This window comes from Ceratotherium simum, chromosome 13, assembly GCF_057802395.1.
Source record: "Ceratotherium simum simum isolate JZ-2026a chromosome 13, ASM5780239v1, whole genome shotgun sequence".
NCBI classification, from domain to species: Eukaryota; Metazoa; Chordata; class Mammalia; order Perissodactyla; family Rhinocerotidae; genus Ceratotherium; species Ceratotherium simum.
The window spans coordinates 678282-696472 of record NC_141912.1 but is presented as its reverse complement, the minus strand read 5'-3'; the positions used below and the strand labels follow the sequence as shown (position 1 = coordinate 696472).

The 18191-nt window shown below is 36.3% G+C and overlaps 1 protein-coding gene across 8 annotated transcripts in view; it reads left to right on the top strand.

Annotated features, from left to right (window-relative positions):
* The window catches only part of EXOC2 (exocyst complex component 2), a 201388-nt gene that overhangs the window by 32908 nt on the left and 150289 nt on the right, over positions 1 to 18191 (top strand). For all 8 annotated transcript variants that reach the window (XM_087437910.1, XM_087437906.1, XM_087437903.1 and 5 more), the window contains one exon: positions 15307 to 15467. In XM_087437910.1, the coding sequence (XP_087294036.1) occupies positions 15350 to 15467 (118 nt within the window). In that variant the 5' untranslated portion in view covers positions 15307 to 15349. The remainder of the gene's footprint in view (positions 1 to 15306; positions 15468 to 18191) is intronic.

Below are 18191 nucleotides of genomic sequence, written 5' to 3'. Positions count from 1 at the left end.
ACTAAGGTTCTTAGAATGTGGGCAATCAGATACACAGATGACCTCATAGGATGCAGAATGGCATAAAGGAAAGAGTGATATGAGACTCCTGTGAATCAGGAAACCAAGGATCTGGTCTGTTTTACAACTAATTAGGTGTGTGACCTTGAAAAAATAATGTAACATCTCTGGGTTACAGTTCCTTTAGATGACAGGTCTAGACACTAATTGGATCAAGTCTCTTGGCTTTGATTCTGTGAAATACTGGTGTGCCCTCCTACTGATAAACAAAACCATTATGTCAAGGGTAGCTGACAATCTGATATTTTTATTAATCATCTTTTCAGTAATATTAATGTCAGTGGTAATTTCTTTACTTATTAAGTTTTCATCCTACTGTTTGTCTGGAAACAGGGATTATAGAATATTTCTGCTTAAAAATTTGGTTCTTTATGTGAATTAGGCCAGATTCTGAAAGTAATCAGTTGAAGCTACATGTATATCTATTTTATAGTCTAGTACTGAAGACAGGGATTAATAGTGTCAAGATAATTAAATCACCACTCAGTGGTGGTCCAATTTTCCATGCCAGTTGAATGAAGTATTTTCCTTTGTGAAGAATTGGTTTGTAGACAGCAATCAATGAAGCAGGTTAATTATTCATTCTTTCCTTGCTATTTGTTTTCCCTACAGTGTCATGGTATCTTTGGGGCAATATAATTTTCTTTTTATTAAACCAGTTGTTGGAACTTTGAAATATGTCTTTGCTCTCTTGAAAGTTTTTATTAATATGTGTTACTTTACTAAATATCAAGTTTATCAATTTATAATAGTTTTCAAGCACATTCTCAGAACAAGCTTTTCACTCTTTTGTCCATATTTAAAAACATATTTAATGAGATAGCAATAGTATGTCTCATTAAGAGAATACTTATTTGTGAAACTTCTATAATTTTATGTGTACTTAACTATTAAATCACCAATTATGTGTTATTTAATATCATTTTATTCATTGCTTGTTTGTGCATTTTGCTAATGTTAAATGTGAAAATAAATATTTGTCTTTCGATTCTAACAGTGGATCTTATGTGTTGATTAGCAGGAGAATGTTAATTTGATGTAGTTTTGCTTTATTTAAAATTTTATCAAAGCGTTATGTTTGATAAGTTTTTATTTTGATATAACTTCAGACTTACAGAAGACTTTCAAAAATAGTAAAACTAACTCACTCCTGTAAACCTTCTTTTAAATTGTAGTAAATAACAACTGTAAACCCTTTAACTAGACTCACCATTTGTTTACTTTATCCCCATTTGTTTTTACCATTCTGTCAGTCTATGTGTATATATTGTTTGAACCAATTGAAAATATGGTGCAAACATCATTGTTTTGCTGCTGAATACTTCAGTATGTAGTTATTAAGAACAAGAACTTTCTCTTATATTATCATAGTACAGTTATCAACATCAAGAAATTTAACATTAATACCATACTGCCTAATCCAGAGTTCAAATTCAAATGGGGAGAATTTTTCCAATTAAGTACTTTATAGAAAAATTTTTTTTTCCTGTTCTGGAATCCATCCAGAATCACACATTACTTTTAGTCATAATGTCTCTTTGGTGTCCTTTAATATAGAATGGTTCTTCAGCCTGTCTTAGTTTTTCTTGACCTTGACATTTTCAAAGAATATGGGCCAGTTATTTTGTAGAATGTCAGTTTAGGTTTGTCTGATGATTCTTTGATTAGATTTGGGTTATGCATGTTTGGCAGGAGCATTACAGAAGTTATGTTAGATTCTTCTCAGTGTATCCTATCAAGAAGGACATGATGTCTGTCTCAACATTGGTGATTTTAATTTTAATTAAAATTAAATTAAAATTTAATTAATTTAAATTTTAATGTGATATTTCTCAAGTCTTTATTCTGTAAACTTACTGTTTTTCCCTTTGTAGTTAATTAATTTGTAGAGATGCTTTGAGACTGTAAATACTCCTTTTGCCTTTTTTTAAATTGAGGTCATAATAGTTTATAACATTGTGAAATTTCAGTTGTACATTATTATTTGTCAGTCTCCATATACATGTGCCCCTTCACCCCTTGTGCCAACCCCCCAACCCCCTTCCCCCTGGTAACCACTAAACTATTCTCTCTGTCCATGTGTTTATCTTCCACATATGAGTGAAATCATATGGTCTTTGTCTTTCTCTGTCTGGCTCATTTCGCTTAACATAATACCCTCAAGGTCCATCCGTGTTGTTGCAAATGGGATGATTTTGTCTTTTTTTATGCCTGAGTAGTATTCCATTGTATATCTATACCACATCTTTATCCATTCATCAGTCAGTGGGCACTTGGGTTGCTTCCACTTCTTGGCTATAGTGAATAATGCTGCACTGGACATAGGGGTGCATAAATCTCTTTGAATAGTTGATTTCAAGTTCTTTGGATAAATACCCAGAAGTGGGATAGCTGGGTCATATGGTATTTCTATTTTTAATTTCTTGAGAAATACCCATACTGTTTTCCATAGAGGCTGCACCAGTTTGCATTCCCACTAGCAGTGTATGAGGGTTCCCTTTTCTCCACAACCTCTCCAACGTTTGTTATTTTTTGTCTTGGTGATTGTAGCCATTCTAATAGGTGTAAGGTGATATCTTAATGTAGTCTTGATTTGCATTTCCCTGATGATTAGTGGTGATGAACATCTTTTCATATGCCTATTGGTATATCTTCTTTGGAAAAATGTCTGTTCATCCTCTGCCTATTTTTTGATTGAGTTGTTTGTTTTTTTGTTATTCAGTTGTGTGAGTTTTTTATATATTATGGAGATTAACCCCTTGTCGGTTATATGATTTGCAAATATTTTCTCCTAGTGGGTGGGTTGTCTTTTGGTTTTGATCCTGGATTCCTTTGCCTTGCAGAAGCTCTTTAGTCTGATGAAGTCCCACTTGTTTATTTTTTCTTTTGTTTCCCTTGTCTGGGTAGACATGGTATTCAAAAAGATCCTTCTAAGACTGATGTCAGAGTGTCCTGCCTGCCTATATTTTGTTCTAGGAGTTTTATGGTCTCAGGTCTTACCTTCAAGTCTTTGATTCATTTTGAGTTAATTTTTGTGTAAGGTGAAAGATAATGGTCTACTTTCCTTCTTTTGCATGTGGCTGTCCAGTTTTCCCAACACCATTTATTGAAGAGACTTTCCTTTCTCCATTGTACGTTCTTAGCTCCTTTGTCGAAGATTAGCTGTCTGTAGACGTGTGGTTGTATTTCTGGGCTTTCAGTTCTGTTCCATTGATCTGTGTGTCTGTTTTTGTACCAGTACCATGCTGTTTTCATTACTACATGCTTTGTAGTATATTTTGAAGTCAGGGATTGTGATGCCTCTAGCTTTGTTCTTTTTTCTCAGGATTGCCTTAGTTATTCAGGGTCTTTTCTTGCCCCATATGAATTTTAGGATTCTTTGTTCTATTTCTGTGAAGAATGTCCTTGGAATTCTGATTGGAATTGCATTGAATGTGTAGATTGCTTTAGGTAGTATGGACATTTTAACTGTGCTTATTCTTCCAATCCATGTGCATGGAATATCTTTCCATTTCTTTATGTCATCATTGATTTCTTTCAATAATGTCTCATAGTTTTCATTGTATAGGTCTTTCACAACCTTGGTTAAGTTTATTCCTAGATATTTTATTCTTCTTGTTGCAATTGTAAATGGGATTGTCTTCTTGAGTTCTCTTTCTGTTAGTTCATTATTAGAGTTTAGAAATGCAACTGATTTTTGTAAGTTGATTTTGTACCCTGCCACTTGGCTGTAGTTGTTGATTATTTCTAATAGTTTTCTGATGGATTCTTTAGGGTTTTCAATATATAAAATCATGTCATCTGCAAACAGCAGAATTTCACTTCTTCATTGTCTATTTGGATTCCTTTTATTCCTTTTTCCCACCTAATTGCTCTGGCCAAAACCTCCAGTACTGTGTTGAATAAGAGTGGTGAGAGTGGGCACCCTTGTCTCGTTCCTGTTCTTAGAGGGATGGCTTTCAGTTTTTCCCCATTGAGTATGCTGTTGGCTGTGAGTTTGTCATATATGGCCTTTATTATGTTGAGGTACTTCCTATACCCACTTTTTTGAGATTTTTTATCATAAATGGATGTTGGATCTTGTCATATGCTTTCTCTGTGTCTATTGAGATGATCATGTGGTTTTTATTCCTTATTTTGTTCATGTAGTGTATCACATTGATTGATTTGAGGATGTTGAACCATTCCTGTGTCCTTGGTATAAATCCCACTTGATCATGGTGTATGATCTTTTTAATGTATTGCTGTATTCAGTTTGCCAATATTTTGTTGAGGATTTTTGCATCTATGTTCATTAGTGATATTGGTCTATAGTTTTCCTTCTTTGTGTTGTCCTTGTCTGGCTTTGGTATCAGGGTGATGTTGGCCTCATAGAATGTGTTAGAAAGTGTTCTGTCTTCCTCAATTTTTTAGAATAGTTTGAGAAGGATAGGTATTAAATCTTCTTTGAATGTTTGGTAGAATTCTCCAGAGAAGCCATCTGGTCCTGGACTTTAATTTTTTGGAAGGTTTTTGATTACTGTTTCAATCTCTTTACTGGTGATTTGTCTATTCAGATTCTCTGTTTCTTCTTGATTCAGTTTTGGGTGGTTGTATGAGTCTAAGAATTTATCCATTTCTTCTAGATTGTCCAGTTTGTTGGCATATAGTTTTTCATAGTAGTCTCTTATAATCATTTGTATTTCTGTGGTATCTGTTGTAATTTATCCTGTTTCATTTCTGATTTTATTTATTTGAGCCTTCTCTCTTTTTTTCTCAGTAAGTCTGGCTAATGGTTTGTCAGTTTTGTTTATCTTCTCAAAGACCTAGCTCTTCATTTCATTGATCCTTTCTACTGTTTTTTTCTTTCAGTTTCATTTATTTCTGCTCTAATTTTTATTGTTTCCCTCCTTCTGCTGACTTTGGGCTTTGTTTGTTCTTGTTTTTCTAATTCTGTTAGGTGTAGTTTAAGATAGCTTATTTGAAATTTTTCTTGTTTGTTATGGTGGGCCCGTATTGCTATGAATTTCCCTCTTAGGACCATTTTGCTGCATCCTGTATATGAATTGGTATGGTGTATTTTTGTTTTCATTTGTCTCCAGATATTTTTTGATTTCTCCTTTAATTTCTTTGATGATCCATTCCTTGTTCAGTAGCATGTTGTTTAGTCTCCACATCTTTGTTACTTTCCCAGCTTTTTCCTTGTAGTTGATTTCTAGTTTCATAACATTATGGTTGGAAAAGATGCTTGATATGATTCCAGTCTTCTTAAATTTATTGAGATTTGCCTTGTTTCCCTACGTATGGTCTATCCTTGAGAATGTTCCATGTGCACTTGAGGAGAATGTGTATTCTGCTGTTTTTGGATGGAGTGTTCTATATATATCCATTAAGTCCATCTGGTCTAGTTTTTTATTTCAATCCACTATTTCCTTGTTGATCTTCTGTCTGGATGATCTATCCATTGATGAGTGGGGTATTAGGGTCCCCTACTATTACTGTGATGTTGTTAATATCTCCTTTTAGGTTTGTTAATAGTTGCTTTATGTACTTTGGTGCTCCCGTGTTGGGAGCATATATATTTATAAGTGGTATGTCTTCTTGGTGGAGTGTCCCTTTTATCATTATATACTGCCCCTCTTTGTCTCTCATTACTTGTTTTGTCTTGAAGTCTACTTTGTCTGATATAAGTATGGCAACACCTGCTTTCTTGTGTTTGCTGTTAGCTTGGAATATTGTCTTCCATTCCTTCACTCTGAGCCTGTGTTTGTCTTTAGAGCTGAGATGTGTTTCCTGGAGGCAGCATATTCTTGGTTCTTGTTTTTTAATCCATCCTGCCACTCTGTGTCTTTTGATTGGAGAATTCAATCCATTTCCATTTAGAGGGATTATTGATATATGAGGGCTTAATGCTGCCATTTTATCGCCTGTCTTCCAGTTCTTCTGCATTTCCCTTGTTTCTTGTCCTGCGTATTTTGGACTACCAATTCAGTTTGGTAGTTCTCTGTGATATGGTTTTCTTAGTTTTCTCTTGATTTATCATTTGTGCTTCTGTTCTGATTATTTGTTTAGTGGTTACCATGAGGTTTGTATAAAAAAATCTCATAGATGAGATAGTCCATTTTCTAATAGCCTCTTCTTTCCTTAGAGTCTAAGTCCATTCCATCCCTTTCCTCTTCCCCTTCTGAGTTATTATTGTCACAACTTATTACATCTTGTGTTGTGAGTTTGTGGTTAAAATGATGAGATTATATTTATTTTTGATGTTTTCCTTCCCTTTATCTTTAATGTATAGTGTTTGCTAACCTGTTCTGTCAGTGAGCTGTGATTTTTCTGATTTTGTCTACCTATTTATCTCCTTGCTCAAAGCTTTGTAACCACTTTTTTTTTATTTCAGGTATGAGGGCCTTCTTGAGCATTTCTTGTAGGTGGGTCTAGTGGCAATGAACTTCCTTAGCTTTTGTGTATCTGGGAATGTTTTTATTTCTCCATCATATCTGAAGGATATTTTTGCTGGATAGAGTATTCCTGGCTGAAAGTTTTTGTCTTTCAAAATTTTGAATATAGCATTCCACATTCTCCTAGCCTGTAAGGTTTCTTCTGAGAAATTTGCTTAAAGCCTGATACATGTTCCTTTGTAAGTTATTTTCTTCTGCCTTGCTGACCTTAATATTTTTTCTTTGTCATTGAGTTTTGCCAGCTTTACTACCATATGCCTTGGAGAAGGTCTTTTTACATTGGTATAGTTAGGAGTTCTGTTGGCTTCTTTCCCTTGTATTTCCAGCTCCTTCCCCAGGTTTGGGAAGTTCTCAGCTGTTTATTATTTCTTTGAACAAGCTTTCTGCTCCATTCTCCTTCTCTTCTCCCTCTGGAAGACCTATAATTCTTATGTTGCATTTCTGAATTGAGTCAGATATTTATCGGAGAATTTCTTCATTTCTTTTCAGTCTTAGTTCTCTCTCCTCTTCCATCTGAAGCATTCCTGTGTTTCTATCCTCTAAATCACTAATTCTGTCCTCCATAATATCAGCTCTGTTACTCAGGGAGTCCAGAATTTTCTTTATCTCATCCATTGTGTTTTTCATCTCTGACATTTCTGATTGGTTTTTCTTTATAGTTTCAATCTCTGTTTTGAAGAAGTTCGTGATTTCATTGAACTATCTGTATTTTCTTGTAACTCACTGAGGTTTTTTTATGATAGCTACTTTGAATTCTCTGTCATTTAGATTATAAATTTCTGTGCCTTCAGGATTGATTTCTGGGTGCTTGTCATTTTCCTTCTGGTCTGAATATTTAGTATATTTTTTCATACTGTTTGATGGCGTGGATTTGTGCCTCATCATAGTGATAGTATCTGGTCGCAACTTCCACCTGCCGCCACTGGGTCGGGGTCAAGAGCTGTGTATTCTGAGCCCACCGTGATCCCGGCTCACTTGCTAACAGCTGCCGCGTTTCTATCGAATGTGTGAGTGCTTTGGCAGACTGGCCGAACTGGAGTGCTGGGCAGGGAGAGGAGCACTTTCTTTTGTCTGCACGATCCTGGGGGTGTTCTCACTCTGCTCTTGCTATCTGCTCTCCTGCGATGCTGACTCTGCAATAGCTTAGTCACCTCTGTGTGGGGCTTTCCCACGGGCTATGAGGGAACTTGGAGAGCAAATGTGTTCCTCTGGAGGGTTACCCCTCCCCACTCTCCTCTCAGAGCCGTATGCAGTCCAGAGCCCAGGTTTGCTGCCATTGAGGAAGGAGAGGAGATCCCCTTACCTCCTACCACTTCCTCTGGGGGGGTCCAGCACCTCCACCTTCAGACATATGGCTGCGTAGGTCTCTTGGACATCTTTTGTATTGTGTGAATGTCCTCTGTTGATATATGAATGTCCTTTTCGTTGCATCTTAGGGGGCAGAGTCTAAGGGGAGAGGTCACTCCGCCATGATGCTGACATCACCCTCTTTTTTCCTTTTTACCAAACACTACTTTTAGCATCCTTTGATAATTTCTAATTGCATCATAACTTCCTTATTTATTAGTTAACATTCTATAATAAGGGAAAGCTTTCTTTTCTTGTTTATTGATTTATATTATTAGGATGGACTTGCATATGTTCTTTTATAAATAGATTACAATCCATTGCTATCATTATTTTTTTTAGATGCTCAAATTGTCTTAGTTTTGGGCAATGAGAGCCCCTTCAGTGTGGCTTCTATACCCTTTTGACATGTCCCCATCATTCTCTGAGTACTTCCTTACTGACACAACAAAATGTTTTAGGCTTATCTTATACTCACCCTGCCTTAGTCCTGCAATCAGCCATTTCTCCAAGGCTCTGGTTCCTTTTATTGGATAATGGTATTTAGAAGCTAGGTATGCTCATTACTACTCTTGTATCATTGCTTGTAGGCTCTCGGTATACAGAGTTAGGACACACACACACATACACAGTCTACCAGATATATCCATCTGTCTATCAATCATATATATCATATGTCATATATATCTATGAAAAACTGTGAGTTCATAAATCTTCTGTGAAGAATCTCTTCGGATCTTTTGCTCATTTTTTAAAAATCAGATTGTTTGTCTTAAGTTGAAAAAATTCTTTATATGTTCGTTGTATAAACTCATTTGTCAGATGTATCTATTGAGAATATTTTCTGTCGGTCTGTGGTTTCCTGTTTATTTTCTTTTGATGAGAAGTTTTTAATTTTGATGAAGTCTAAATATATCAGGTTTTTTCAATATATGGTTATTGTTTGTTTTATTGAAAAAAAGTCTTTACCTATACCCAGGTAATGGAGATATTCTCTTATTTTATCTTCTGTATAGTTTATAATTTTAGTTGTTTGTTTAGGTCTGTGATCCATCTTGATATAATTTCTGTAAGTGATGTGAGGAAAAAAGTTCTTTTTTTTACCCCTATGTGGATACCGAGTTGTTTCCACACTATTTAATGAAGGTATTTTTCTTTCTCTCGAACTGCTTTGATGTCTTTGTCAGAAATCAACTGGTTACATAAGTGTGGGTCCACTTCTGAGCTCTGTTCCAGCCCACTGATCATTAGGTCATTCTTATGCCAACAGCACACTATCTCGATTACTATAGATTTATAAAAGTCTTGAAGTCATGTATTATAAGTGTTATAACTTTTTTCACCTCTTAAAGTTGTTTTGAAAAATTCTAGGTCCTTTGAACATCTATAGAAATTTTAGAATTAGCTTGCCAATTTCTCTGTATAAGCTTGCATGAATTTATACGTCAATTTGCGGAGAATTGATATTTTTATAACATGGAATCTTCTGATCCATAGACACGTTATAGATCTTTACTTATTTAGGTCTTTTTTTTCTCTCTGCAATATTTGAAGGTTTTCGGTGTAGAAGTATTGTACGTTTCTTTTATTAAGTGTATTTTTAATTATTTTGGTTCTTATCACATAGAATTTGTAAAATTTCATTTTCTAATTATGTACTACTAGAATGTGAAAAATAACTAATTTTTGTATATTGGCTGTGAATGCTGTCATCTTGCTAAATTCAGTTATTAGTGCTGTTACTTGCTTAGGAGATTCCCTAGGTCAGCCTGTTCCTGGAGAGAAACTCATAGAACAAAGTTTTAATTTATCAAGCTATTGGGGAGTACATACGTAAGCGGAGGCCGTAAATCAGGAGAGCATGTGAATTTTTTGGAGTATGTGCAGCGCAGCAAGTAGTCACACAGAGAAGGGGCTGGGGCCGTTTAGTGTAACAAGATGGCCTCACTTATGTTCACTTATAGTATCTCATTGTGGTTTTGATTTGCGTTTCCCTGATGGCTAATAACAATGAGCATCTTTTCCTGTGCTTATTGGACATTTTTGTATCTTCTTTGGAGAAATGTGTATTCAAATCCTTTGCCCATTTTTAAATTGTATTACATGTTTTTATTATTGAATTGTAACTGTTCTTTATATGTGCTAGATAGAAGTCTCTTATCAGACACACTATTTGCAAATATTTTCTCCTATTCTGTGGGTTGTCTTTTCACTTTCTTGATGGTGTCCTTTGAAGCACAAAAGTTTTTAATTTTGACCAAGTTTGATGTATCTCTTTCTTTGTTGCTTGTGGTGTTGTATCTAAGAAGGCTTTGCCTAACCTGAGGTCACAAAGATTCACTTCTATGTTTTCTTCTACATTTAAGTCTACAGTACATTTGGAGTAAATTTTTGTGTGTGATGTAAGGAAGGGATCCAACTCCAGTCTCTTGCATGTGGATATCAAGTTGTTCCAGCACCATTTGTTAAAAAGATTATTTTTTTCTCTATTGTTCAAAAATCAATTGACCATAAATGTAAGAGTTTTCTTTCTGGACTTTCAGTTCTGTTCCATTGACCTGTATGTCTATCCGTATGCCAGAACCACACTGATTACTGTAGCTTTTTTTTTTTTTTTTGAGGAAGATTGGTCCTGTGCTAACATCTGTTGCCAATCTTCCTCTTTTTCTTTTCTCTCCCCAAAGTCCCAGTACATAGTTGTATATCATAGTTGTATAGTTGTAGCTATTCTATATGGGACACTGCCTCAGCATGGCCTGATGAGTGGTGAATAGGTCCGAGCCCAAACCAGTGAACCTTGGGCCACCGATGTGGAACATGCAAACTTATCCACTACACCACTGGGCTGGCCCCTGATTACTGTAGCTTTGTAGTAAGTTTTGAAATCAGGAAATGTGAATCCTCCAACTTTATTCCTCTTTTTCAAGATTGTTCTGGCTATTCAGGGTTCTTTATACTTCCATAGAATTTTATAATTAGCTTGTCAGTTTCTTCAAAAAAGATAGCTGGGAATTTGATAGGGATTGTGGTTTTTTTGTAGATCAACTTGGGGAGTGTTGCCATCTTAACAATATTAAGTTGTCCTATCCATGTCTTTCCATTTATTTAGGTCTTCTTTAATTTCTTTCAACAGTGTTTTGTAGTTTTCAAAGTACAGGTCTTGTGTTTCTTTTGTAAAATTTATTCCTGAGTATTTTATTATTTTGGTGCTATTGTGTACAAGTGTCTTGTTAACTTTTTTTTTGTTTTTCTGTGTGTACACCTAATACCTGTCCCCTATCCCTATCCTCTACCCCTTGTACTTCTTATCTTTGTCCTATTTTAATTCCGGTGTTCCACTGATAGCATGAAACATTCAGAAAACATTTATTCAACCTCTTTCAGCAGTCATATGGCATGTTTATTTTGTGTCAGGTAATGTATGACAGGTATTGGGAATATAGAGTTGATTAAACATCGTGTGTCTTCAAAGAGGAGACACAAACCTGACAGCTAAGATTTTACACAATGAATATTAGAATTATGTAGCAAAAACATTGTAGAAGGAGGGATCAGGGAGACTTTCTTAGAGAAGGTAACATTTAAGCTTGACCTTGAAGTACTGGCAAGTATTTAACAAACTCCAAAGACTTTCTATTTAATTGAAACAAGGTAAATGAAATCATGGAGGCATAAAAGTACTTGGCAGTTCATAAGAGGTGAATGGGCTTATGTGGTTAGTGTCCCATGAATGAGGGAAATGACTGAGGGTGAAGTAGGAAATGTAGAAGAGTCTAGTTGTGACAGGTTTTAATAAAATGCTAAGGATTTTGTGGGCACTAGAGACCACTGAGCAGTGGGGTGTCATGGAATATTATTTTTTAAAAATCAGGGATGACAGTCATTAGATCTTTATTTTGGAGAATTAACTCTGGTGTTTGCAGAGGGTGGATTGCAGTGGAGAGATAATAGGAACAAAGTAACCAGTTAGAACTCTGTTACAGTATCTAGGGAGAGAAGATGAATGTCTTAACTGGGAGAGCTCCACTAGAATTGAAAGGAATAGTTGACTTTGGATTCTGACAGAAAGATTCTATTTGGCTCAGGGGGTGTGATGGGGAAGGAGAGGTGTTCAAGATAACCTTGAGTTGTCTCATTTGGTTTATTGGATGATGGTAGTGTCTTTCCAGTCCTTTGTTTTCTGTTGTTGTTGTTTTGTTTTGTATTAAATGCATGACTAGGCGTGACTGACTGCATCATTGGCGATGTGAATGAACTCCATCTCCAGCCCCCTCCCTTGCTCCAGAGGAGGTTGGGCTGCTAGCACATGGCTCAGAGCCCCAGCCCTCTAGTCGCAGGGTTGCTCTTTCTGGTTTGGCCAGCCCTGATTTTGAGTTATTAGCGTAAACTTAGGTGTGGTCTGAAGGGCTCATGAACAAGACACTTCTGGGATTTTGAGTCTCCATCCCAGAAACCAGGGACCAAGGTCAGTCATATTCTTTATAATACAATACAATACAATAGTTTATTCTTTATAATACAATAGTTCTCTTCTGGCATCCACCTCCACATTTCCAGATTGTATGTCTAATCTGTCATTATGTTGATAGTCAATTATAGGTAAAAATTTTTAACTCTCTCACCCTCTTCATTTCCTTTCACCACTCCCCAAACACAGTTCCCCTTATGCAGCCTTATTAGCACCTTAGGTTAAACCAGTGGTCAGTTCCTGCATTACTAGGGTGATATAAATCTTGTTTCTTTTGCCTTTTTTGAAAGTCTCAAGAGCTCTTATTCTTAGGTTTATTCCTTTTCATGACATCCTGTTCTTTAGGGATAAAAATTTTCTCCCTCTGCAAATATTAATTTGGGATCAAAATTTACCATACTTTTTTTGTGAGGAAGATCGGCCCTGAGCTAACATGCATGCCAATCCTCTTTTTGCTGAGAAAGACTGGCCCTGGGTTAACATCTGTGCCCATCTTCCTCCACTTTATATGGGATGCCACCACAGCATGGCCTGACAAGCAGTGCCTTGGTGCATGCCCGGGATCCAAACCCAGGCTGCCAGCAGTGGAGCGTGTGCACTTAACCACTACGCCATGGGGCCGGCCCCAAAGTTTACAATACTTTTGCAGTTTTTTTTTCTTTTGTTAACTGCTGTGTTAGTTTTCTAGGGCTCCCATAACAAAGTCTGATAGACTTGGTGGCTGAAACGACAGAAATTTATTTTCTCATAATTCTAGAGGCTGGAAGTTGAAGATCAAGGTGTAAGCAGGGTTGGTTCCTTCTGAGGCCTCTCTCCTTGGTTTGTAGATGGCTGTTTTCTTCTTGTGTCCTCACATGGTCTTACCCCTGTGTGTGTCTGTGTCCTAATCTCCTCTTCTCATAAGGACATAGTCATATTGGATTAGGACCTCTCTCTAAGACCTCATTTTACCTTAATCACCTCTTTAAAGGCCTGGTCTCTAAATACATTCTGAGATCCTGGGGGTCAGGACTGTAACATGATTTGTTTGTGGGGACACATTTCGGCCCATAACACTTGCATTATCTCTGTTTTTTTCTGCATCTTTTTGTTTATCTGACTTCCATCTCTCTCTCACATATTTTCCTTGACCATCTTATAGTCTTTGGCTGTCCTGTATATTTTAGAGTGAGGCTGTGAACGGCTGATTTGTTTAGTTTGTGTATGGGCAGAGTTTCTAAGTGGCTTTTCAATTAGGTGATGTGACTGCAAGTAGCTCTTCTTTTTTTGGGGAGGACTGATACTGAACCTCTTAATCTCAAGTGCCTGTGCCTGATGTGCAGTAAGCCAGTCACTGAGATGTCCTGGTGTTTGGAGATGGCGAAAAGTTTATTTGAATTGGCCAAAACGAGAAGGTGGCAGGATAGGTTCTCTCAAATCTGCCTTAACAAGAGAAGAAAGCAGGGGGTTTTATAGAGCTTAGGGGCTTGGCAGGAGGCATTTCGCAGAAACACAGGGGTAATCCGTGTTTCTTTCACTCCAGATAAGCCCCTGGGCAGTCTCACTTCTGGGTGTCAGTGGCAGCTGGGGCTGGTTATGTGGTGATCTGTGAAGGCATTCTCTTTCTTCTGTTAAAACAAGTTCCTAAATCCTGTGACCCTTGAGTTACCCCTCAGGTTAAACAAGAGAATAGCAAATTGACAAGATTAACTTATTTTCATAACAAAGTCAAAAGGTAATCTTATTGAATATTTACAATAACCCTCAGGTACCCAGCTTCAGGACCTTACATGTTAGGATCTTTGGTTCTTTTTTTCCTAGGACTCTTCAGTTTCTCCAGAGGACTCTTCAGTTTCTCCAGAGAATGATCTTCTAGTTATCTGGACAGGGTGGAGTTGGGCAGGGACGGTTTACACAACTTGCTGACAGTAATGTGAGAGCAGATAGGGGACAGGACTGAGGAGGTCCACAGTTTGCTGTGCAGGTTGACACTTAATCACCCCTGCTGTGCCTGGTGTCCCTGAGTCCTGGTTCTCTTCTTTTTGGTTTCTTCAGAGACCAAGCTTCTGATCTACCTGACTGCAGGGTGAAGACAGGGGCCAGGGTGTCTAACTTCTCACTATGGAAAGATAGGGATAATCAGCAAGTTCTTACTGTTTTGCTCTGAACCTCACCCCCATCTTCTGGGGCATCTGCAGCCTTGAGTACTTGAGTTCTGCAGGGATTTATTAGTGAGGTTTCTTTATTATTTGTTGTTGCCTACATATGCTGCGTGCCATGCTTCGCTAGGATTATCCTTCGTAATCTTAATTGTAACCTTATGAAAGGTTCTGTTATTAACTTCATTTTACATATATGAAAACAGAGATTTAGAACAGAATTAGTAAACTGGAGCACCAGGACTTGAACCCAGGTTGTATTTGACCTCAGAAACTGTACTTTTACCAACTCTGCTATATTCAGAACAGTTAACAAATTCACACTTCTGCCTGTATGTCTACAGTCCAGGTTTCGTAAAAATATCGATATATTGATTTGAGCACATTAAAAAAAGAGTTGCTATACTAAATATAATACAGAAATGAAGTTCAATACATCTATGGGAATTTAAATGTACTTTAATTTTTATGAATATAATGAATCAGAATATCTTCCTTAAACAATTTTTGGAGTAGAACAGTTCCTAGTTTGTATTTGCGATTCACCAGGTGTAGGCATGGAGCTAAATGGTGACATGAGGTTCTATCTGGCGTGATATTGAAAGTTCCTAGAACCAAGGGCTTAGTTTTCTGTTACTCTTCTGATATTTCTCTTGCAGAACTAACTAGAATGTCCTTAGTAAACTTAATGTTCAGTAGATGTTGGCAGACAGGCTAACTGACAGCTAAAATCATAAAAACTATGTATTTAAGAATACTTTTTATGTTTTGGTACTGAATGTCTAGCATTCTTGTATTTTTAGTCAGTCCTTATCTCAGTTGGCACTAATCCTTTTTTTTCTTTCTCTTTTAACAGGTTACTTCTATAACTGCATCTCTAATTTGCTCAACAAAGCACAATGTCTCGATCACGACAACCCCCTCTTGTGACAGGCATCTCTCCAAATGAAGGAATACCATGGACAAAGGTGACAATTAGAGGAGAAAACCTGGGGACTGGCCCAGCCGACCTCATAGGTAAGGGCGAGGACTGTGCTATGTATCCATGGTAAATGCATTTTTATATTGGGCAATTGAGATAAGATATGTTATTTTGAAATAGTAAAGGTGATAGAAAAACATCATTGTGGCCTATACAGAATGATCTGAATAAAAATGAAAGAATTATTTGTTTTTCTGATTTTTCTGTTAAAATCAGTGTTTTGTCAAATCTGGTCTATATTGTCTTTCATCAAAGCTTTCAGAAAGTTTCCCGCCCTGAGAGTTGCTTCCATTTCCTCAGCTTTGGTCTCTCCTGCTCAGATTGCCTCCTAGCTATCCTTGCTCTCTTTAGTTTTCCCTCCACTATACAGCTGTCTGCATTCTTTCTCAAGCGCTCTGTGAATTATGCCTCTTCTGTTCTTGATTGCTCTTCCCATCAAATCTGTACTCCATCTCTTGGTGATGTCAGCACCACTTGGCTCTTACCTCACTTCACCTAAGAGAGACTCTCCACTCTCGGCAGGCGTTTATCCTCACCATGACCTATGGATTCTATTTGTTTCCTTTTCTCTGCCATGGTTGAGAGTAGCACCATGCATCTGAAATACCAATAGTCTCTGCCTGCCAAGGATTGAGATTTACAACCAAAAAAATCTCTCCAAACCAATTCCCACCCATGTTAATCTTTTTATTTAGGTTCCCCTAATATTTACATATTTAGAGGAAGCTAAATTATAGTTTTTTAGATTCAATTTATGTTTTTATCATTTTAAGCTGAAGGACATGAATGATGGAACACTGTACTTCCAGTTGGCACTGCATAAATGTTTTTATATGTTGGTTTGCATGGTGTGTTTCCCACCTTCTAGACACGGAGCCCCCTCACTGCTGGCTTATGTGAGCAGTCATTTGTGTTGTTGCGTCTCACTCCTGGCTTGTCTTAATCTCCTCTAGAACTTAAATGCTCTCGCCTGCTAGCTCTTAGTCTCTAATGATGAAGCCTATTCATTTTTTTTAAAAATATAAATGAGTGTCAAGAATAGCCAAGGTAGAGAGCAAATTATAAATCTAATTGTTTGGTCAGTTATGATTATTTTTCTGTGAACTCTATGTGAGGTTGTACAGATGCATTTGAAACGAGGAAGACAGAGGCTCCAGTGTATGCCACTGAATATATGTTCTGACTCCCCACGTAAGTTTATCTGGATTCAGACATTCTCTTGACTCATTTCTTAATTTATGAGCTCCTCTTTGATAAAGTCCTTGAGATCATGAGTTGAAACTTGTTTTTCCTGCCTTGTAGCTGCTGATTCACAGATTGGTTTTTGGCCATCCAGAAAACCCTTTGAAAAGAGAAAGTGAATAAGGCTTAGCACTATGTTTAATAACCGAGTTTTGCACTTTCCAGCTAATTCTTTTCGCTAGTGTTTTTTAAATATGTCTCATTTGTATTGTTTTCTCTAGCTATAGTTTTTGATTCTTCAGTAAATATAACTTATTATTTTTATGAAGATAGTTTCATCTAATCCCATGTCTTGTTTTTTGACATAGCTCATTCCAGATTTTTCTTTATCCAAAGTGGAAAAATCCCCACAATGCGTGGAGTAGGAAGTTATGTCCCAGATTTTAACGGGCAGTCATCGTGAGCTCCCCAAAATGACAGTTACTAGTCTATGTAAATTTTAATCTTGCTTTAGCTTCAGGCAACGCTATTTTTATTTGACTAAGTGTGCCTTACTTTTATAAACCTTGCTAGTTCAGCTTTCAACCTGCCTATGTATTGCCAAGAACTATTTTTTAAAAAAGCAAACTTAACCTACTAAATAATTTGTGTTTTTAACTCAGATAATGTCTACACTGCCAAGTAAAACAGTATAAAAACACTTTATTTGGAATTCTACAAGTTACTTTAAAAAAAAAGTAACTGTATTTCGTGAAGCAGATTTCTCAGCTTTCAGTAACTTAGCAAAAATATGCGTAAGAGATTAAGAAATAGGTCTTATGATTTTAATTTTCATGACATTTAAAACATCTGTTTGATTCTATGTTTATAATTATATGGTGATTTTTTTTTTAGTTCAAATGCAGAACAGATATTAAATCAGAGGAACCTTAGATGTATAAAGATGTATAAAACATTAGTTTATACATTAGAAGAATAAACTGTTGTTCTGGGTAGTTTTTTTCCAACTTGTACCTTCATGGATATCATTCAAGTTGGCTCATCTGAACAAGTTTTTAAGACTTCACGTCTATATATCTGAAATCTGCTCTGTTCCTTAGTTTTAACCAAAGATAGTTCTCTAGCAGGGAACTTGTATTAGGAATGACTTTACATTAAGCCCTGACATAAATGTGGAGTTATTCTCCTTTCTGAAGTGAGTTAATATTTAAAATCACAAAAATCTTTTTGATATTATAAAATTTAAAAATATTAAGTTATGTATTGCCCTGGAGTCTTATCAGAATATCCACCATCTATAATTAAACAGTTTATAAATGAAAACATTTCCTATTCATTTTATTGATTTATGTGTCCAAAAAAATTATTGGAGCAAATATACATTGAACTGTTTCCAGTGCTTCCCTTGGAGATGGAGAGGAATTCCAGGGTGCTTTCAGTTTCTTAAATTGTTTAAATTTTTCATAACAAAAATTGATTGTCAGGAGAGGATATCAAGATAAATTTTCAAAATAATTTTGAATTATGAGTGCATTTAAAAATGTGTAAATGTCATTACACATTTGAAAAAACCAACA